Consider the following 23,023-nt stretch of genomic DNA (forward strand, 5'->3'; position numbering starts at 1 on the left):
GCGGTTAGGGTTTTCTCGTATTGTTTTGTGATGCGTGATCATCTATCGGCTGATGCATGGACTCCATGGACGCGATTGAGAAAATCACGCCATCTTCCTGTGAGATTGCTTTCGGATGAAGGAACGTAATACACTAACACTAGCAAGAAGTAACGAAAATTGAGGTAATTATTATTATTAAAAAGAACAAAGGGTGGTAATGGGCCTAATGGCTCAAAAGCCTGGTAACTTCCTGACATATCGATAGGCCTATAATCGCTGGACAGATGGCAAGTTTTCTTCTTTTGTTAATTGTTTTTTGTAAGTTTTGAGGCCTATCTTAAATCAAAAGATAAAATTATAAAATTTTAAATATGAAATGGTGGAACATAAATATTAGTGACGTTGATGTCTGGTAGTTGGTCCTAATGTACTTCAAACTTTTTTCAACAAACTACACTATTCAGTGCTGTTCTTTTTATTGTCCTCTCATTTTATTACGTGATGCCATAATAAAAGTTATTGAAGAAAAGTTCTTAAATTCACATTTCCCTAATAATTGATTTAGTATATCACCTACGATATAAATTAGGAGAAATGTAATGCTAAGTCAAATCATGCTTTCCACAAAAACAATTTTTTATCAAAACTGCCTAGAGGAAAATAATATAAACACAAGATTGTGTTTGGATAGGAAATCATTTGAAAAAATTATTTAAAATCACAATATAGCACCTTTTTTGAAATGACGCGTGTAAGATAAAAAAGGAGTTGGCTTATAGAAAGATACTTCAAAAATGCATTTATTATGCAAACAAAATAATATTTAAAAAAGGAAGGCTAAATCACACTATAGTTTTTTTTTAAAAAAATAATGATTATGTAAGATAAAAAAAAGTAATTGAGAGTAATGCAAGATTTAAATGAAATTAGTTGGAAATAATTCGTTTTATGTTTTTATGGAATCTTTCCATTTTTAGTGATTTTATTGGATTGACAAGAATATCAAGGGTAAGAAACAAATAGTATTAAAGAATGTGAATTAGTTAAAATAACTAGTATTCGTGGCACATCAAGTTTGTGTGAAATTACTAAGCTTTAAAAATTTTTCTGTAAATAAATATTAGTGAAATTTTGTTTTACGTGATATAATTTTATTCGAGTTTGAATAAATTTTCTATTTTTTTACTAATTTAGGTTTGCTTTACTAATTTTCCCTTATTTTAAAAGCAAAGTCAAAAGGTAGAGACACTGCAAACCGAAATGTGCTTTCCTTTTTGTAGCGTAATGTTCATTATCCAATTTGCCTTCATAACTTTTTTTTTCTTAGCAGTGAAGAGGTGAAATTTATCCTTTAATTCGTAGAGTCTCGACACAAACTGCTAGATCAAAACCTCCTTAGCAATTAACCTTTATATCTTGATTTGTGTCTCTCCCTTTCTCATCTGGGTGCCTTTAAAATCTGCTTCTAGCTTAACCCTCGTTCAAATACCATGGCAAACACGGGGAACAAAGAACTGAAAGCATAATTGGCGTTTAAAAAAAATAAAAAATAAAAAATAAAACTGGCTAAAGATAATATGATGATCATAAATGACCGAAAAAAATGATTCCCTTGAGACGTGGACAAGAATATGCTTCAAGACAAGCAAGCGTTGCGGAAACCGGCAAGCGCAGCTGCGCAACACAATTTTCAATCGATTTGCTATTTTTTCCAAGTTAAAATTCCTTATAAAGCGTTCCATCAACGCAGTCCCGCGTCCGAAGACTTGCGGGTCAAAATAAACCGGTTTTGAACACTCACTAAACACACCCGCAGGCGGAGTAAGCAAACATAAGCGATCCTGAGAGGTTCTCCATGGGTCTCATTCAATAATCTAAATAAAAGGTTTCTACCGGAAAAAAAAAATGAAGAAGAAAAGGTTAAATTGATCTTTGAAAGAGAAACAGGATACCACATCTCTTACAAAAGCCCACAAAGTTCATAGCTCTATAACTAAATAATCAGACCTACTTGAAAAGCACCAGAGACATACATTTAACCAGAATATAGTACTAACACAGGAAAGCTAAAACCAGTTGTTACAATCAGTTCACAGTAAAAGCTTACATGTATTTATCTCAAGAACTCCAATGACGACTTCTAAGCACATTAACAAATGATCAAACAAACAGACGCAAAATCTACTCCATGCCTTGCATTTGGATCATTACATTCTGACCTCGCCACTGCAAATTCAAACCAATAACATAAGCACCATTGAAAAGTTCATATACAATTTTCCATGAAGAAAGTACTAGACATGCTGACTTCATACAAAAGCCATAATATCTCATGACACTACAATAAAGTGGATACTAACATTATTAAGAACGAAAGTAATTACTAACCCTTGAGATATAATGAAGTTGATTAATTAAGAACGAACATTATCCATTTATCTGAAATTTCAAAGACAGAATGAACATCAGTTCCGCTGACAAAGACATTGTCATGTCACCATCCATTGCTTAGACGTTTTACACACCTACTAAGCAAGAGTTATTTTCCTTTCCTACCTCCTTTGCCCTCTCCAAGTTTGATACATTAGCCATTGATGTATGGTGATATGATGGATCCGTTAAACAGTAAATTGGCTGGAATTTATCTATCTACTGCACTTTCTAAGGGCATATGACATACATCTAGCACTTATCAACGGCAAGAAAAGGCTCATAGGCTGTGGTATAGATGCTCAAAATGCCATTCGAATTTTAAGACTCAGAACCTAAATCCACATGTATGCATATGCAGCCACTACAAAGCAACAGCCAACACAAAAAACCAAGAGGTAAGCTCCCTTATCTTGCTCCCCACAATTTTGGAGCTTTTCATGCCCGTAATAAGCAATAAGAAGAAAATAAACACATGAAACCTTCTGAATTTCATGGAACCAATAAGTTTATGCAGCTTCAAGACATGGTAGGAAAGCAATAGTTACATAACATGAAGAGAAATGTTGAGCCCTGCACATGTAACATTGCCAGAGATCCAAAAGGATTAGGCACATGGCTTGATTATCATTAAGTAAAATCAAAGTGCTTAATCATCCCATCAATAAAGTAAAAAAGGAATCAGCTGGACAAAAAGAAAAGTACTCATTTAGGTACAGTTAAAACTCCTTCGCTACCTTGGCTAAATTTCACTGGGGAGAAGAATTGGATGGTTATTCCCATCTACTGCAAAAGATAAGAATCATCACATATATGATACAAGACAAATTTAAATTCCCCGTAGAAAAAATAATCAGAATTTTCTTTTTCTTTTTAATTTTTGATGGACCAGAAACTGCAAAATGCATCACTCCATGAGCCATAATAACTACTCATTCCCATGGTGCTTTTAAATCAAACAACAAACACAGATAGAAAGCAAGATACCAACACCATTCCCCACCCTCTACAAGCATTTGTGCCACCACCACCTTCAACCACTCAGTTCTCCAACAACTGTACTGACACCATCACCACCACAACCAATAAACCCCACCACCATCAATTTCTACCACATCCATATTGACCATCACAAGAAAACACAAGATAATTTCCTCTTTTTTTTTTCTGTGATAAGTTTGGTGAAGACATTTATAAGACATAACAGACCAATTGTACAAACAGAAATACCAATATAAGTCATATCAGATAGTATCTTGGTAAGTGCCCAATCCTAAAAGGCATTCATATATAACCACAATGCCAAATCTCATCCACTTTCACATCTACGCATGAGCAATTTTGTAATATTTTACATGATTTGTAAACTATTTCACTTTTGTAAAAGTTTTATAGTTCACTTACTTAAGAGCACGCTTTACAACCTCAACTTTCTCTCTTAATCATTGTAAAGTCCAAGTTTTTCCAAGAAAATGAATGCACTTATTTACTGGGAAATCCCACAATGAATTTATGTGCATATTTTGAATTACATATCATACCAAACAGCAAACATAGCATGTAAAGCTCGGTGTATCCACAGCATGTAACATTTGGTGTGGCTAAGTCTATACAGCATTATTTACATGTCTACATTTTATGAAGTTATGATTCTGAGGAAGTACACCTTTCAACAACTAATTGCAAATGTCAAGCCTTATGCTGGCTCTAGAAATAAGCACACAAAAGAGGAGGCCAAATTCGAGTCATATTCAAGACATTGAGAAAAGGCTTTTCTGCTCATTAACTGCATGAAGCAAACTTACCCACAAATTATTATATAAATAAATAAGACAAAAAATAGAAAATTGCATGAAGGGAACCATATCAATGATATATACACAGACAGACACACGCCAAATACATGGGCTATCTTTTACCCCCTCAAAAATTAACAGTACATAGAAATATACCCAACCAAAATATAGACTATAACTGAAAAGATTAACATTTTTTGACAATAAAAATATATAATTTCAATGCCACAGGAACTATACAAGAACTTAACCGATGAAAAACAATTCCAGAGCAAGTAGCTGAAGTACATGCACCAAGTAGCAGTTGGATGCACTGGCCATATTGAAACATGAAACTCTCAATGATGCATGTGATGTGAACATAGTTTCCCATTTACATGCTGAATTTGGCAGCAGCAAGAAGTTTCCATTTAGCTTATGCGTACTTTTATGGTTTCAACAGATGCATGAGTTTATTAAGTTAATCTATGTGCAAGTAAATGAGAGAGAGAGAGAGAGAGACCTGAGAACTTCCGTAATTCATGCCTTGAGAAAATGAACCCTGATGAGCAAGCTGAACACAGCACAGGGTATGTCAGTAAATTTTCCACACAATGTGTTGCACAGGCATTAAAAAACAAACAGCAAGCAAACCAGTGGAAGCTAGAGATAGAATTATGTTCCACATTGGCAATACCAACCTGGGGACTAGGCCCAAGTTGCACACCATCTCTTTTAGCAGGCCCGTCTGCACCCTTTGCTGACCCCTTTGTATCACCCTATAATGCACAGAAAACAAGAGAAATCCACCATAAAAGAAAACAAGCCACAGTTACCAGTAAACAAGGTAGAAGAACAAAAATTACAGAATAATTTTTAAAAAAAGCAAAAAAAAAAATGAAGAGTCATTTACCTCCATCTGCAACAGTCAATTGGAACAATAACAGAAGAAAACAAAAATTATCAGTCACTAACTGCTCATAAGAATGCTTGTACAAGGTAATATGAAAGTGACAAAACAAACCATGTTAAGCAAAGGTACGAGAAGAAAGATGAGTACCTCTCTATATCTAGTCAAGTAAACCTTGAGAGGATCAATATAATCTTCAAAACCTAGAGTTGCCATTGCCCACAGCAGATCATCTCCATTAATAGTCTTTCGCTTCTCCCTCTGGCACTTATCACTTGCCCTAACATTTGAACCACCATAACTCTTTCAATCAACTTATGCGGTGGATACACACAAATGTACAAATAGTAACATGGATCGGGCTAGACAAGTACCAAAACAGAAGTATAAACATTATGGGAAATCAAAATCACAGAGAGAAGAGAACAGTATATCATACGAGTTCATGTAAACCTAGGTAACGAGTCAGGAAAATCCACTTCCAGACTCGTAGGTAGGTAGCTAAGTTTTTTAGACCAGCCGAAGTAGCCATGGGGACAATGAATGTGTAAAAGTAACTGATTTTTCATGACAAAAAGGGGGCTATGGAGATGCAACAAGAAGCTCCAGATTAGCCAAGGATGATCCGCATTCGGCTTAAACTACGGTAGGCAGAATTATGAACGAATACGAATAAAGAGAAGCATATAACAAAACGACGTACTCGCTGGTGATAAAGCTGATGAACTCGGAGACGCATTCCTGAACAGTCTCCTTGGCATCTTTAGCAATTTTACCGTTGGCCGGAAGTGCCTTCTTCATGATCCGACTAATATTGGCTATGGGAAGGAACCTATCTTGTTCCCGAACACCGGACCTTGGACTCTGGTCGCCGCTCTCGTGGCTCCCGCCGCCTGGACTCGCCGGAGTCCCACCCTGAGACGAATCAGCCATACCCAAACCCTAGCAGCGCACAACCATAAAAAATCAAACCAAAAAACCCTAGGTCTCGTTCATCCATAATGAGAATCCTACAGATACATCAAATTGCATGCATCTACATATCATTCACAGAGCGAGAAAGGAAGACACCGAAAACAGAGAGAAGGAGGGAGAGAAAGAGAGAGAGAGAGGGGAGGGATAGAAATTAGCACTGCAGTGGTTGAAGTGAAGAAGTTTGAATTGGGAGTTGGTGGAAAAAGAAAGAAGAGAGGAAAAGGTTGTTACCTGAGGGAGGAATGGAGAGTGAGGCTTTTATATATATAGGGTGTAGAATTGGAGGAATAGATTATTTTGTTTTTGAGTTTGGGCGCGAGGGGAGGAGGGAAGGGTGATGAGGATGGAGGGAGAGGAGAGAGGGGAGATCGGACGCTGGAGAAGAAGGGAAAGAGGAGACGACTGAGATGAGAGAATTGGGATGGGCTTAGGTTTATCAACACCGTTGGTTGTTAGATGTCCTTTTAATTGAGGGCGGGGGAAAGAAGGGCGGGGGCGTCCCCTTTTTATCTCCTCTCCATTAGGAAATAGGAATTTAGGATTTGATTCCGCTGCTGGTGCAGCGGCGATTAAAGTACTACTACTACTACTGTAGTGTACAGTGTACTGCCCCATCCTCTTTGGCTTCTATCTTCTTCTGATTCATAACACGTGTATGAGGCGTTAGTTCCGGTGCGGCCTTCAGACGTTGTCGTTTTCTCCATTTTCCTGCTTATTGAACTTTCTCTCCACCAAAATTTGGGACTTTTTGCTTGTTTGTAACACGGATTTTTTTTTTCTTTTCTACATTCATTTTCAGGTCTAGGATTGTAATCGAGTTTGAGTAGTTTGATAGACCCTAACGAGTCGAATTCGAGTATTCAGTAGCAAGATTCGAAAACTTGTCGAGCCATATTGAGTTTTTTAATTTTAATTTTTAATTTATTATTATTATCAAATTATTCTTGTGCCCACAAGAGTTGTTGAATTTACGAAATGTTTAAGATTGTATGAAATTTTTTAATTAATGTCTTTTCACTCAATTTTTGTAAAAAAAAAATAAAATTCCCAAATCTTCTTGATTCGGGTTCGAGTCAATAAGGCTCGCTTTGACTCGAACCCATGCAAGTCGATCTTGAGTTCTACGAGGAATGTATCGAGTTCAAACTCCAGTACCCCAAAACAAGAAAAAAAATACCCCAAAAAAAGAAAATAGAGTACATAAATAATAATAATAACAATACTCATAGATAAAATAAGGATCCGTCTATTTGGTGTCCTAGCACAAAAAATTATTTTATCCGCAACGAAACAAATTTAATCCACAAAAATGTTGCAATTCAGCGGACGGATATGGTAATCTAAAGCATTAATAATGGATTTACTTTCCTTTTTGAGTGCGTTCATTTGGCACCAAATAGAGAAAACAATAAATAAAATAAAATAAAGAGACGAAAAATCAACAAGCTGCAAGGACTATGACCTCCATGATACATCTCACATGGCTGCTACTACAACTTTTCAGGTTCAGGGTCAGTTTCACCATTTAAATCATCACAGTTTAACTAGGCAAGATTAATACACAGAGCCAGCAGCATTTGGCATGTGACACACTACTTGGTGTCCATTCTGTCCTTCCCGATAGTCATAGTGCTAGGGAGTCAGCATCTCCACCCCAAAAAAGGGGAGAAAAAAAACTTCAATAATCCACTGGGTACAGTCCACCAATCTTGCTCTGCTAATACAATGGCCAATATTTGGAATAAATTGAGTAGCTAACTCATAATCTACACAGCCCACATAATATGTACTGCCATTAAGTACTAAACGAAGCCGAGAAACTCAGAATATTCTATCGCTCCGGATAAATTCGAGCTATCCCGAAAAAATGGGAAATAGGGCGAGACTTGTGAGTAGACAAATCCTATCTAGCAGTTGGCCGTGCAATGGACTCATCAATTGATAAGTAATGCTCACTTGCACCCAAGTCCAGAGAACCCCCCAAGTTTAAGGAAGAATGAATAGATTGCCTGGATATATCATCTGAGCTACCTTCCCTGATTGCTTCTGCACCTCTTTCAATCGATATTGCATCTTGGATCTCCTTAATAACTTCTGAAATAGGGGGCCTCATGCTCCCGTGGGGTTGGACACACATCAAAGCTTTCTCAGCTATCTTCCACATTGATTGGATGTCATATTCATTATGCAATGAGGGGTCAATGATCCCTTGGATATCTCCACTCTCGATGTGTAACTTCGCCTGAGATGGTGCAACAAGATAGTCAAACAGTTAATTCTGATTGCACTTTGAATAAAAATTGACAACAAAGAGATTTACACAGATTAGTCCTCTAAGGAGGTGCTTTATCCATTTTGTCAATCTGGAATCTCGTTAAAAAAAGAAATAGAGATGAAACCCGTAAAGAAGTAAAAACCATTATAGCTAATTTCTTTATCGCGGGAATAAATGCGGATTCAGGAACATTGTTCGTTCTGATAAACAGCAATTGCTATATCGTATAATATGCTCAAATATAATCTCACTACAGCAACGTCGAACCTCATGTAATGAATCAGGAAACTTCGAGGTGCTTTATCGATTTCATAACTAGTACTGTTATTGTCAACTGATCTTACCCATTGGACTATATTGCGACAGTGCACACCAAAGTTTTCATTTGAAATTGCCTCTTGACCAGATATTAGCTCCAGTAGAATGACCCCGAAACTATAGACATCACTCTTGTCCGTCAACTGCTGGGAGATATAATACCTGCATAAGATTGGTGGAATGTAAGAAGTCATGCTTGAAATATAAGCATAAGACAACTATCTTCAAAGCCTTTCACATACGAACAGAAGAAATATAGAGGGAGAACTTTTGAAAAGCCTAATTAGTGATAGCAGCATGCTGCAAATACCAATCATGCCATTCTTAGGAATATCATCTTTGGTAAAGAAAGGATAAGTAGACAATGTGCAATCACTTTTTCTTTTTTGGATTTTCTTCCAATCACATCTCCTATGTGTGACTTTAAAAATTTTCAGGTAAGGGAAAGCTCAGCAGATAAATGCAATTGACAAGATCTTTTGTTTTAATCTTGCATCAAGTCACTTGACTCTTTTGTCTTTATCTACAGATGTCCTTTTCCCAGTAACCTGTGAAGACCCCAGCTTCTCAATTTCTCTTAAGTCACAATGTTTACTGCCAATAAATGTGAAAGATAGTTGCAAATTTGGGGACGACAAATTCAACTGTTCAGCTGATTTAAGTTGCCAGTTCATGGGCATGTAGTTGTAACAGAATTCTTGGCTTAGAGAGTTGGTGTTCAAGTTAAGATTGCAAAGAGTTAATAGTCTTGTGCATATTGATCCAGTGTCCTACATTGTTTCCATCACCCCCGCCCCCAAAATACCAAAAAATTGAAAAAAAAAAAAAAACCGACCTTATAACCCTTTACAGGAGCTCACCAAACAATTACTGGGAAAATGCTTGAAGTCAATTCTTTTTATATTTCATAGGAAGTAGACAAAGACCGTCAGTCCTATAAATGAAGATTATCTGGGACCTTCAGCAAGTAGAGATGACCAGGTGGATGAAATAGCAACAAACTCACTTCTTAGGTAGGACATAAGAGCTCATAATAGCTATAACTAGTGAACTAGATCATATGCCAAGCATCCAAAATCTTGGATAAAAAGTCCACTTCCATAAATGCCCTGGAAAGTCCCATTTGGTTGCTAATTAAGGCATAATCCAGATTTAATGAATGTATGCTGTCAGCATGTGAACTCTAGAGCAATAGACTTGATGAAAGAGGACATGTAATGATTAAAAGTGAAAGACTAATAATGACAAAATTGGAAGTTCAATCACTAATTTGTTCGACCATATAGTTTATGTGATCTTGCACTTTATTAGCCAATCAAAGAAGATTAAGGTCTAGGACAAAAGTCATACTCAGGATCTAGATAGCCAACAGTTCCTCGAACAATGCTTGACACGTGGGAAGCTCCATCTACGGCAAGTTTTGAGAGACCAAAATCCGAAACCTTTGCTCGCATGTCCTTGTCAAGGAGGATATTGCTGGTCTTTACATCCCTATGAATGATGGATGGAGTACACCCAGTATGAAGGTACTCAATCCCTGAGACAAGCATAACCATTTTGACTTGTTATTCTAACCTAACGAGGACCAAGCCTGTCAATTTAAAACGATTCATATTTAGCATACTCACCTTTAGCAGCATCTTCAGCAATCTCAAGGCGCTTAATCCAACTGATCCTTCTTTCATGTGTTATAGGCCCTACCAGGTGTTACAAGTGATTAAACATGCCAAAATGAACAACTTTGTATCAGAAAAATAACGGACTTTACCATAGAGATGTTCCTTTAGAGTCCCGTTATGCATGAACTCGTACACAAGTATACTTTTCCCTTCTTCTTGGCAATATCCAAGAAACTGTACAAGATTCCTGTGATGTATCCTCGAAAGAAGAGCCACCTAAGCCATATATGAGCATGGGATTTTCGTGAAGTTGTAGGTAATGCAGCCAAAAAGAAATTTATCATTGTAAGAAGAATAATTAATTAAAAATGAAACAAAGTTGATAAACTTGTGACCGGAAGCAAAAAAGTTGATAAAACTGTGCATTATAAAAATTTAGAATAAGTTCTTCAAAAGTAATTTGTGTTTGCAAAGCAATATCATTACTCCTGTTTCTTCTGTATTCCAATAGTTGTCATCTTTTCCCCAGGGGAAGAAAAGGAAACCACCACGTCACTGGTGCTACTATCTTCATTTTTTACAAACAGATTTTGGTAAATAAACTAGAAGATAAGAGCCACTGTCATCAACAGTAAATGAATCCCAATTCAAGAGAATTACCTCATTCGAAAATTCTCGTTTGCCCTGGAAGGAGTTATTTGTGAGAACTTTCACAGCAATTTCCTTCGCTTCCTTGAGTTTCCCGTAATACACAACTCCAAAGCCTCCTGAGCCGACTTTCCTCTCAAAGTTCCTTGTTGCATCTTCAAGCTCAGACAAAGTGAAGTAATGAGCAACTTCAGATGCAGCATCACCCAATGAGGAGACAACTCTTTGACCAGGTAAACGATGTTCATGCTGGTCTGCAAATAGATTCACAAATTTCTCATGAGCAAGCAATGTTCTCATGCCTAAAAAGAACTAAATAATTCATAATCTTCCATCTAACCTTGATTTGCATAATTTTTATTTCCTTTCTGCATCAATAAGCAAGAGATAATAGTGGCGAGCAGCAGTGCTGCAGCACCAACTGATGATCCAATAATGATTTTCTTATGATTTCCTGCACTGCCTCCTTTATGAAGACCAATGTTCCCAGTATAGCTGAAAGCATTGCGGTACAAAGACCATATAAAAGGAGAATTTCAGAAACAGAATGCTCAGATAAACGGGGATACAGATATATATCATGCTAGTTCAATTTAAGTCAAATCCAACACAAGATATTAAATTGCCACTACCTAAAGCTATGATATACCATTGAACATTAGCATCATCCCATTAACATGTCTATTAAAATGAAGCTGGGCTTTTATCATCTGCATGTCTTGAAGAGCCTACTTGTTCATGGATATTGGTCAGCTTAAAACATTAAAATAAAGGCATAAAAGGCTTTTAACCTTCCAATTTCCAAACATGTCATGATTCATGATTTATGATGGCATTTGATCTACAATAAGTTAATAGCACCATTTTCTATCTTATCTAATTTGCAGGCATGAAAATTCCACCACCAAAAACAGGGAAGGTAAATAAAAGGTCAGAAAATGTTCACGCCAAAATTTATGTAATCGTTCTTAATTATTAAGGAAAAACATACTAACACAGCATATTAATCAGAGATTTATTTGAATAAGGACCGACTAGATGACCACAGTTGTCACTTGCATAAGGCAATTGCCTCACAAGACATGGAGACATTAATTATCTAAGCGAAACAAGGAACAGAGGGGGGAAAATGAACACCCACTTTAAGATCAGACCCCTGTTCAGAAGATTTGATGGGATAGTCCCAGATAACTCATTGTTCTGCACATACCTGAAAGAGTTAAAACGACCATGATGTACATAATAAACCTTTGACAGACAAGAAAAGGAAAAGTCAAAGCAAAGTACACGTATCAAACTTACAGTTCTCTTAAATTCGGTAAACCTCCCAAGGAGGAAGGCAGCCCTCCAGTCAACTGATTGTTCTCAAGATGTCTGCAAAATTTCCAAAATTGCAAAATAATTAAGCCAACAGGAGTTAAAGCACTGAATCTCATCATTCCTGAAATACCAGAAGAAATCACTATAAGCAACACCATTTATACATGACTTCCCCACTTGAACTATAAATGCACATGCGCTGGTATAACACAAGTGCATGCCTTTATACATGAGACAATAATAACTTGCATGTGGGGAAAAAAGAAAATATATTCCCTACAACCCCTATTCTTCTGACAAAAACAGAAAAGAGAGAGGATTTACATTGTCTTCAAGTTTGGGCATCCAGAAAAATCAGGAATTGTACCAGAAAATGAATTTCCATCAAGCCATCTGCAAGAAGAAGTTAAAAGGTATGATGATACAGACCATAGGAACAGATACAAATCGTTCTTAGCTGAAACTTACAATTCAGCTAAGCCGCTCAATTTTGTTAACTCTAAAGGGATACTTCCAGTCAAGTTCTTCCTCGACAATTTGCTGCAAAAACAGATATTAAGGTTAGCTGATAAATCACTGACTTACTTTTTCGAATGGTTTCAGGACATGATATGAAACAATACATTTGACAATATTATCATCAACACAGGGCACAAGATATATCATCAACAACACAAGGTCCAAGAAACAAACACCAGAAAGTGAAAGGAAAACCAACAGAACTGTACATGGATGTTATTTTAGGCTGAGGATCTGTGTTACATTGGATCCACGACCACGTGGTCGGTAAGCATGGGTCACCACCTTCTTGTGCCCAATCAGCAGTAGAGTAAGCTGAGATTATACCAGCAACAAGTTGTCCTGTAATTCATGCAGATAGGTATGAAGACTGCATTATTAGCATTTTCACAAAATAAATCTAGAAAGGAAGGACTTAAACTCAGCCAGCAATTTCAACAGCCCTGAATCCTCCCTCATTGTAAAAGGAGCTACGCGGGCCAAACTGTATGCTATTCCGTGAAAGGAGATAATGAATTGAATTATATTCAAAATATCATTTTACCATCCAAAGAGCCATCGCTTTTCTTCAGATACTTATTTATTTCTAATGCATTCAGGAGGGGCCCCATTGTAGAATCAGACGTCTTTCCAAATCTGAATGATAAGACAAAGGGAAGCGATATGTTGAAGTATCCAGGTTCATATAAACGATATTTCCCCGAGGCATTCTCTTCAATATTGACAATAGCCTTGCTGAGATCAGGATTTCCAGGTAACACTAGCCTGAATTTTCTGGTAGCAGTTGGAGCCAAATCTTCAATTTCTGCAAAATAGGTGAATGCCCATCCAGAACCAGGAAAACCGTCCAGATTCAACCGATATGTGAGTGACCCATTTCTTCCAACTACAGCTGTCTGCATCACTTTCTCAGGTGGTCTTTCACCAGAGCTAACATCAATTGGCATTCGAGTAGATACCTTTTCAGTACCAGGTGCAACATCAACTAGATAGTTGGCTTTTCGCACAGTATCAGATTCCCATATCCTATCAAATGGATCATGAGGATACCTGATGGGTAAAAGGGGGAAATCTAAGTATCAGTACTGAGCAAAGACTTCGATTTCTAATTGCATGGCAATTTTGACAGAAAGTAAAGACCATAGCTATCCTGTCAAGAACATTTCAATCTACTGCAACCAAAATCCAGAAAAAGATGGGAAGCATACCTGATTGGAGTATCACTATCAGCACCAAAATTTATTCTTGCAGAAACACTTAAAAAGAACTCGTTCTCAAATTGGGTCATATAAATTGAACCATTAAATTGTCGGAGCTCAAGGGTCGAAATAAATGGCTGCCCAGTGGTAGCATTAGACAAACAGACGCTAATGGTGGGTTCAGTAGCAAGAAATATTAACTCTTGATATTCTATAGTGCTAGCATCTGAAATAACCACCGTAGCCCAGCGAGTAGGCCCTAGTGAAATATCAAACTTTGGATACACGTTGTTGTTGTCAAAGTTTCCATACAAGAAGCTTGCTCTTAAAAGGTATCTGGTCCTACTCATAACATTAAGTGTGTAACAATACTTTCTGTTATCTGCAGGAAAATATCTCAAAGTCATATATTGAGTTCTTTGCTCATTTGCAACAGAAATATTAGCTCTTCCTCCGCTGATCATCTGACCATCAGGAGTCCACAGGAGACCAAGTTCATCTGTGAAGTTACCTTTGCCTCCGCAGTCCAAACTTAAAAAACCTGATCCACGGGGCCACATCAGTCAGAACCATATGATCAACTGCTACTTTTATCACAGAATTTAAAAGAGCACTCCAATAACATAAAATATATGGCTAATTTCTTCTGCAGAAGCACCAAAACCTAGAAGATGAAGGTAATTCTGAACATTACCAAGTAAATTTCATAACTAGGTTTTCACAACAAACCCCACAGATTATTATTCACCACGAATAGGATGTTTTGGGAAGAAAATAGGATGCTATTGTTGCCTTAATTCGCCAGAACAAACAGTTTCAAGGATTCTATGGTATTCAAGCACTGAAGCCACAGTAGAGGGATCAAACTGTGTATGAGCTGTGCTTCACGAATCATCCATTAGGCTGATGCAATTCTCAGTTCTTTTCTTGACCATAAATTTCTGCCAACTTGCTTGGGCCCTTGAACTTTAGGCCTTAAAATCAGAAGACAGTAAACTAATTGAAATAAGTTCAGAGAGAAATGTGTAATAGACTGATCACTAAAGATGGGAAAAGCTCCTAACCACCATTTAAACTTTCATAACTTGCTCATCTCTTCCAAAAGATCCACCAAGAGATTCAGTTTAGAAGTTGATTAGCTGCAGAATAATGGTTCTTGCAACCAAGAATTCAAATCCATATAGTTTAGCCAAAATCGTACACAAACTAGGACTTTTGAAGGCCCAAGTTAAGTCGATTCTTGACTCTCCATCACTAAACTTGCAACTCCGTTGCCAACTGAAGTTGCCATATACTACAGCATTGGCAAGAGTTCCGCTAATTAATGAAAAATGCTTATTAACTACTTAAGATTTAAAAGCCTACTAAATATCCCCATTTACCAGTGTTTATTAGATATCCTAATCCTTTTACTCCCTGAATGGAACGAAAGTTATCAGCACAGGCAATCTGCACGATTTTACCTTCGGTTTGAAGTGATTAAAAAAAAAAAAAATTCAACCGTCACCAACTGCTTCTGAATCTACCCCTTTTTCAGGGAGCAGGTTTAACACCCACTAAACCCTCTATAAAAAACTTCAGACTACATAATCACGTTGAACCCATTTCACATAATATGAACTTTCACTCTGACTTATCATTAAAGGCGTTTATCCAATAGCTCTGCCCACAGCGATCACCTAAAACCAATTGTTTTCCAACCCCCCCCCCCCCCCAACCCCAAAAAAAAAAAAAACATTCGTTCCTCTAGAAATTTTATTAGGTTCTTTTCTTCTAAATTTCCTTATGGTACGACAAAACCCATGATTATTATCATCCCAAAAAGGGAAGTCAAATTCTTGGAATTAAATCCACCAACACAAAGTAAATATAAATCATGTTAATACGGAAAAATTAATATAAAAGCACGTCTACTCAATTTTAAATAAAGCAATTCGTATGGTTACACAGGAATCCTGTCAATAGTAAACAACATTAACGACGACTAGTTTGCCAAAAGAATTAAAATATAAAAAAAATTAATGACGAATGGAGCATGAAAAGTACTATTTATTTTCAAGACAAAAAAGCATCTCCACAAACTCCCAAATATAATAATCACCCATGAACGACGCACAGAGATAGAGAGGGAGAGAGGAACCTGGCATCTGGGCTTTGGCTACATCCATGAGAAGTGGAAAAGCCAACGAGAGGAAAAGAAAATAGTAGCATTTATGAGTCACCATTATTGCTTTGCTTCCTTCGTTTTCAGTGGATAATAAGCAGAAGACTGCAGTGAGAGATTATAGTAGAACTAGCATACTACTCACTACTCAGTATGGGAAAGAAACTTAGCTGAACAGACGGCCAAATTTAGCGTGTACTGACTGCTACGAGAGACCAGCAACCAAGATGACGATTGATGGAAAAAGTTAATAATAATAAAAGTAAAAGGCTGCTAAGTTATGAAGCGAAGAAGGTGATTAACGTCTTGCGAGTGGGGATTGACACTTTAATTGGCCACCAGGAGAAAAATATTAGTGACCAGTGAACGAGCACATTACATAATTTAATATAAATGTTTGTCGTTAAGAAATGTTTCTAATTGAGTACCAAAATATCAGAATGGAGAGAAAAAGGGGCGGGTTCTGGTATTCTTTCTATCCCCCTTGTCTTTTCTCCCTTTTTTTGAGTGGAATAACTGTGGATTCGAATTCTTGATTTGGAGGAGGAAGTGGCATTCTGGTCGCCGGAAATTTGAGGGCACTAACCATCATTAATTATATATATATATATCTAAAAAATTTTATAATTATTTCAATTCAATTCATCTCGTACTATTATTATATATATTAATCTTTTCTACACCGATCGATAGTATTAGTGTATACACTATCAATATATATAAAATTTACTCTTATTATATATAATAAAATACGAGTTTATCTAACAAGTGCTCAATCTCTTAGCGAAAATTAAATAAAGAAGTGTCAAAATGCAAAGGAAGACTTTAAGTATGTATGTACTGTGTAACAAAGAAACTTTTAGTTTCGTTTTTTTTTTATATATTTTAAAGGAGGAAATGGGCGAGTGAAAAGTTAATAAAGAAGAATTATAAAGGGTCCCACAAGACGGGAAGGTTCACGTTAAGTTGGACTCCCTGGGACAGCGTAGGATGATCGGAAATGGTAAAAGGACGAGATTCGGCCTGTGGGCCCCCAGTAACTACTAACAAACATACGTCTTCTCTCACTCCTGTCATGATTCATCCTCATTCTCCCGGTCTTCCATCCCTGCGTTTCTCCGCTGGTCAATTCTCGGTGGTCTGAGGGAGCAGGAGAAGTTCACGCTCGTCTACAGCAGTATTTGCACGCGTTGCGGTTCCAACTTCCAAGCCCGGCAGCGTGTTTTACTATCTTAGATAGAGTTTTAAAATGACTTATATTCCCTCTATATTTTGATAATATATTTGCAGAATAATAAATTTTATTCCTGTTACGAATAAGTCATTAATAGTAATTTCGAGTTTTGGAGCAGTCTTTTGCAAAAGAGACCGTCACAGTTCAAGAAAAAGACTTTTTAATACTTCTTTAAAATTACGGTTGTGACTAATCAAAAAATACTTCAACATATGTGTTTAATTATATTATCTGGACTTGATACTTATAGAAGTTTTTTTTCTTTTTACTTGATAACGTGTATTTTTGAATTTTTATAAAAAATTATTCCTTCTCTTGAATTTTAATACACAAAATGATCTAGTAATATATAAAAAAATAGCGTGGTCCCAGTCTATCGATAAAGAAGAATAAAGCCATGATGTGATGACACGCCTGAGCTTGAAAGTGGCGGTATATCACCTGGATTCAGTTATTCCCGTAGGATTTAACGCCAGAAGCAAATAGGTACCTGATTGAATTCAAAATTCATGGTGCTTTATCGTTTTTAGCTTATTCCGCCGGCCGAGGCAGCAGTAGCAACAACAAATCATCTGCCGCCGCTGCTGGTTTGTTTGTCCAGTTTTAAAAGCCAACGAACTCATCGAGATGAGATCTCAGCAGTGAATACTAATCAAATCTTCACGAGTGGCACCCCCTCTTCGAACTGTAGATCAAAAATTTGAACTTCACCTACAGTTTTTCTTTGAACTTCACCTACCGTAAAAAAAAATTTTAAAAAGATGTCAAAATACTTTTTTTATCTAGTCAAATTCTTATATCTATTAATCATTATATACAGTCTCTCTAGGCTCCACTTCATATAGATTAAGATAGATTAATTTATAAAAATATTATAGTTATTATAAAAAAAAAGAAGAAATATTAATCAAATCTTACGCGGGATTTACCGCTTACCTATATCCATCATAATAGTGTAGTCTTTTTGAATAAATTAGCAAAGACCGACGCATCGTTATTCGTTAGGGGTAGGATCATGGAAATTCGCTCCATTCTTCCAATTTGGAAGTCAATTGTTATTTTTTCTTTATTTATTGCGACTAGAATTTTGTTGTCCTCCGTTTGACGAATGCATGGTTTTCCTCGTCAAAGCCGCATCACACTGTAGATCATACTAGGAGCTTGGAAAGACTTTGCTTTGACCATTGGGATACTGACAAATTCCTACAAGTAATTAATTAATCCAATGTCAGCCGCAATATTAACAGTCAGTCAGTCAGGTACATTAACGAAGCTGAAAACGTTTTACACGGGTCGATGACATCCAACCAACCCAAGAGTATAGTATGGGCAGCGAAATTTTTGTTCAACTTATATATGGATGGAGTTGACCTAAATTATTAGTATATGGGGTAGAACTGGAAATGAAAATGATGCCCAGGCTCGTAGTAATTAATTCCTGACTCTCAAGTCTCAAGTGCTTTTAGAGTTAATAGCCTAAGCAGTACCCAACGCATTTGACCACCCATGAGTTTAAGTCCCGCATCATACGCCTGCATGGACGATTAGTAATGCCTCAACAAGTCAAGAGACCTTAACTCGCCCTTAAACTAATCTGCACGAATTCGGACTTTACTTTTAATTGTGCTTTGCCTCTGCGTTGAACTCATTAAATAAACACTTTGCCCCTTTATTATATTTTAAAATAAGAATGTCCTTATTTTTTATTTTTTGGTTTATTCACTCTCTTGCCTTTTCTTTTCCACTACTTTCTTTTGACTGCTTTTTTTTTTTCACTCCTATCATGTCACTATTTTATTTCACTTTCCTATTAGTATCACTAATTTGTATTCTTGTTATGATATTATAATTAACTTTTACTCATAATTTCATTCTTGTCCTATTTATTTACACTATTAGAAAATTTAGAACGAACTATATAGCATAAAAAAACTAATGTATGTCTCTCATAATTAAAAAGCGTATATTACTAGCAATTTGACTACTTGAAAAGATATTAACGAACTAGAATTTTAAATTACTTAATATTTAAAAGTATATCCTAAAAAAGTAAAGTAACTAATATATTTTTTCATGTATAGTTGATAACCATTATGTGTATTACGATCTGAATTTGACACTTTGTTATTAAAATTAATTGACTCTAAACTCTAGATATATTGATTTTAAGTAATGCATGAAATAGTCTATGCACATAGATAACATATATTTTGTTATAGCACAGACTTTTCGTTTTGAATTGAGAAATTCGATGAAGGATTTGAAATCCATTCAAATCGTTCAAATTATTTGGATTATTTTAGAGGCATTTGAATTTATAATTCACTAATTATCAAGATATATTTTGAATACTATAATAATTTGTGATCCACAAATTCAAATACCTTTTAAATAATCTAAACAATTAGAGAGATTATTTGAAAGGATTTCAAATCCTTCGGTAAATAATTCTTTCACCTCTTGATTGGAAGGGAGAAAGTTTACAAAAATAAAATATGAACCTCTGCACAACAAGGATTTGCACGCATATGCCTTACGGTGTGGAAAGATTTTAACTCATGCCTTGTTTGAAACCCAAGTTTTTTACCAAATTTGTCTGCTACAAGTTTTTTAAAAACTTTAACTACAGTAACTTCAAAATTTTTTTTAATGTTTTTAAACTATACACTTCAAAAAAATTCAAAAATCTACACATTTCAAAAATTTTTTTAAAAACTTATACAGTAAGTTATAATAAAGTTTTAGACAAACTCCTAAAAAAACTCACATTACAAATATTATTTAACCGTTTTGATCTACATGTGCGTCTATTCTTTTACTTTGTGCATATCCATTCACAATTAGTTTCAAAAGTTTTTCTTTTCGTTTTTTAATTAGTTTCAAAAGTTCAACCACAAAACATTTTCTGCCATTTCCCCCAAAAAAGGGGGGAAAAAAAAGCAGAAGAAGATCGATTTCCTCCAGTGTTATTCAGATTTAGGAACTATACTAGTACTGTCTTTGTTTGGATAGAGCATTATTCCAAATAATTATTTAGAATAATTATTGTAGTACTTTTTGTGATATGACGTATGTAAGATAAAAAAGGTGATTGAAAATATAAAAAAGTGAATTGAATAATGTATTTATGATGCAAGTAAAAAAAAATTTTAGAAAAATTTGCTATCCAAGCGTAGCAGGGCCCGGAACTTTCCAGGAAAACAGATTAGTCTTTTTCTTAGTGATTGTTGCGGGCGGGCCGGCAACTTTTTTGTCAGACAATGTGGTGATTGAGCTTTGTCGTTGGCGTTACTTTACAGAAAGAAAAATGATTCTTGTTCTTCTTTTCTCAAATCCTAACTCAACTTTTTTCCCTTTTTACTAGTTCACGCGTTCAAGTTTTCAACTACTAAGTGGAATCGTACCTCACAATCACCTCACTTGTTGATAATTTAAGGTACTTCACTATAATCCTCTGCGCTCCCAAAATCCATCTTTATACCTGCATGCCTTTTCCTTAACGTCTAAGTTTCTACTCCTAAAAAAAGCATCAGACCATGTCCTGTCGTTTTGATAATCGGAGATAAATACCTGTCGTCCGTACACGAAATAAATACATACATGAATCATATATACCGGTAAGTCATGGTACTGTTCCCTCTAAATTTTTGAACTTGTTATAATCTATCTAACACCCAATTACGCTAATTTCACCATCTAACGGTAAACTTAAACTTGAAGGTATGTCAAGGTCCAATTCTGACCAAAGCAGAATTCACCAGGAAGAAGCCATTTTAAAAGTGAAGTACAACTCCCCCAAAAAAATGAAAGTGAAGTGACAAAGAATAAATAATAACAAAAACTACTTTTGACCACTGAAAAGAAGGTATCCTTTATTACTTTTGCAACTATAATCAGACCCCTTTGACAAATCATTCACAGGCCACCACCACTGCCCTAAGGCTCAAATTTGATTCGTTGCACCATGTTGGCCTGAGCCTCCCATTGCTACTGGCTGGATTGAAGCAACAAATGTACACTGAAGCAATTTTTTATTATTATAATTTTTTTTTGTCGACACAGGGGTGTCTGAGTCAATTCTTACGGGGCCCGACTAATCCCTGCGGCCCGGGCCCGGCGCCCCAACCCGACCCAAGCACGATAAGTGCGCGGAGGAATCCAGCAGAACAGAGACTCGAACCTGGGACCAAGTGATCACCAGTGGGAGATGCTACCGCTGGACCATTCACGCGGGGGCGTACGCTCATGCAATTGCACCGTTTAATTTTGCATGCTTCAGTGAGTAAGCTGGGGATTGCGGGTATGATTTGGCCCATGAACTATCTAATCAAATATGTAATGATGAGGCTGGAGTCCAATGAATCTTAGTTTCGTGATTTCTGGTGATTTTCAGTGATTTAAAATGTCAATGGATAGGATTTGGGTTGGATCTCATTAATTCAGATCCAAACCCATTAAATTTAGTTACACATAAACTCATACCCTTATAGTTATGGATCTGAAAAAAGTAAGTTCGAACCTAAACACTCTTAAAACTGAATATCCATTGGACATCCACTGTATTTCTCTTAACATGCTAAAGTAAAAATATTCAAGAATTTTAATATGTATATACTTTTCTTAACATGTAAAAACCATTCAGTTTTGATTTTTGAATAATAAAATTAATATTCAAGAAGTTGAATGCAATAATTATTAACGTCTGATTCTATTTATTTTCAAAACTTCAACTGTATTCACGTTCAATCTATCAATTATATGCCTTTACTTTTACTCCTTAGGCTCCATATCTATACGAAACCGCCTTTGGATGACGGGGAACATCCATGCCACACCAAGAAAGAAACCATTCGATATTAAGGCACCGATTTGATTCGATTCAGCGTACTATCACCCTTTACTGGATAAGGATTGATAGCGATACTCCCCAACATATTAAGGATCGATAGGGAAACTCCCCAACATATCAAAAGTGTTGTGTTTATACATGTCAGAATTATACTTCCTCCGTCCCACTTTGATAGTCCTGTTTTCCTTTTTCGTCTGTTCCAAATTGTAGTCTACTTTCCAATTAAAGAATATAGTTGTATTTTAATTTTTCTAAAATACCCTTATTCAATGTAAGTTGTTGTTACTATAAACCTATCACATTCAATGAGAGTTTATTCTTTTTTTACTATCAATTCAAGTTCCCATAAAGTTGTACTCTAATTAATGTGAGGGTATTTTAGAAAAATTGCTATCTAAATTGATTGTTCCAACAAAGTTAACTACTTTTTCTTAAACTGTGTGAAAAAAGAATCAGGACTATCAAAGTGGGACGGAGGGAGTAATAAAAATCTTGATTCTTACTTACTTATACTCGAAAGGATGACTCATAAATAGATGAGTCCCTCATTTTTTCATAATTAATTAATACATTTACGTGATAAAAAGATCATATCTGCAGTTTTTTTTTTGTTTGAAAATTCTCTTTTTGATTCAATAATAAATATACTTCAGAAACCTTTTGTTTATTGTAATGGTTCTTTTCATATGAATTCAATTTGAAGATTTGATTTTGAGCACTTTTCATACGTCCTCAACGACTGCAAGAAAGAAAGGGGACCTGTGCCCAGCGTGTGTGCTGCAGGATCGATCTTCAGCCGGGGGCTC

The 23,023-nt window shown here is 36.0% G+C and overlaps 2 protein-coding genes across 11 annotated transcripts; both read right to left on the reverse strand.

Annotated features, from left to right (window-relative positions):
- Nucleotides 1-1,942: 1,942 nt before the first annotated feature.
- LOC113773155 (nuclear transcription factor Y subunit B-10-like) lies at nucleotides 1,943-6,581 on the reverse strand. Of its 10 annotated transcripts, XM_027317711.1 has the most exons (9): nucleotides 6,304-6,581; nucleotides 5,801-6,039; nucleotides 5,248-5,377; nucleotides 5,101-5,106; nucleotides 4,889-4,966; nucleotides 4,711-4,761; nucleotides 3,150-3,195; nucleotides 2,371-2,421; nucleotides 2,117-2,208 (listed from the first exon to the last, which is right to left on the reverse strand). In XM_027317711.1, exons 2-8 carry the CDS (start codon nucleotides 6,028-6,030, stop codon nucleotides 2,393-2,395), a joined length of 570 nt encoding a protein of 189 aa, XP_027173512.1. In that variant the 5' UTR covers nucleotides 6,031-6,039; nucleotides 6,304-6,581; the 3' UTR covers nucleotides 2,117-2,208; nucleotides 2,371-2,392. The 10 variants fall into 10 exon arrangements, with proteins under 10 accessions (XP_027173511.1, XP_027173510.1, XP_027173514.1 ...); XM_027317710.1 differs by lacking the exon at nucleotides 2,371-2,421 and having other exon boundaries at nucleotides 1,943-2,208; nucleotides 4,711-4,749; XM_027317709.1 differs by lacking the exon at nucleotides 2,371-2,421 and having other exon boundaries at nucleotides 1,943-2,208.
- Nucleotides 6,582-7,510: 929 nt separating this feature from the next.
- LOC113775108 (probable LRR receptor-like serine/threonine-protein kinase At1g67720) lies at nucleotides 7,511-16,563 on the reverse strand. Its single transcript, XM_027319849.1, has 15 exons — nucleotides 16,111-16,563; nucleotides 13,980-14,511; nucleotides 13,316-13,821; nucleotides 12,981-13,113; nucleotides 12,721-12,792; nucleotides 12,577-12,645; nucleotides 12,235-12,306; nucleotides 12,074-12,142; nucleotides 11,273-11,427; nucleotides 10,945-11,186; nucleotides 10,434-10,560; nucleotides 10,294-10,362; nucleotides 10,016-10,202; nucleotides 8,692-8,827; nucleotides 7,511-8,314 (listed from the first exon to the last, which is right to left on the reverse strand). The coding sequence occupies exons 1-15, from the start codon at nucleotides 16,193-16,195 to the stop codon at nucleotides 7,976-7,978; spliced, it is 2,793 nt and encodes a 930-aa protein (XP_027175650.1). The 5' UTR covers nucleotides 16,196-16,563; the 3' UTR covers nucleotides 7,511-7,975.
- Nucleotides 16,564-23,023: the final 6,460 nt, after the last annotated feature.

This window comes from Coffea eugenioides, chromosome 6, assembly GCF_003713205.1.
Source record: "Coffea eugenioides isolate CCC68of chromosome 6, Ceug_1.0, whole genome shotgun sequence".
Taxonomy (NCBI): domain Eukaryota; kingdom Viridiplantae; phylum Streptophyta; class Magnoliopsida; order Gentianales; family Rubiaceae; genus Coffea; species Coffea eugenioides.

Coding starts and splice junctions, on each gene's coding strand:
- LOC113773155 (XM_027317709.1), bottom strand. CDS start 6,030: ATGGCTGATTCGTCTCAGGGTGGGACTCCGGCGAGTCCAGGCGGCGGG. Junction 4,762..4,888: donor AACTTGGGCCTAGTCCCCAG/GTTGGTATTGCC, acceptor TGCTGTGTTCAG/CTTGCTCATCAGGGTTCATT. Junction 2,209..3,149: donor CCCAGTGAAATTTAGCCAAG/GTAGCGAAGGAG, acceptor TTGAATTTGCAG/TGGCGAGGTCAGAATGTAAT.
- LOC113775108 (XM_027319849.1), bottom strand. CDS start 16,195: ATGGTGACTCATAAATGCTACTATTTTCTTTTCCTCTCGTTGGCTTTT. Junction 13,114..13,315: donor AAGCGATGGCTCTTTGGATG/GTAAAATGATAT, acceptor CATGAATTACAG/GACAACTTGTTGCTGGTATA. Junction 11,428..12,073: donor AACAGGGGTCTGATCTTAAA/GTGGGTGTTCAT, acceptor CAATGCTTTCAG/CTATACTGGGAACATTGGTC.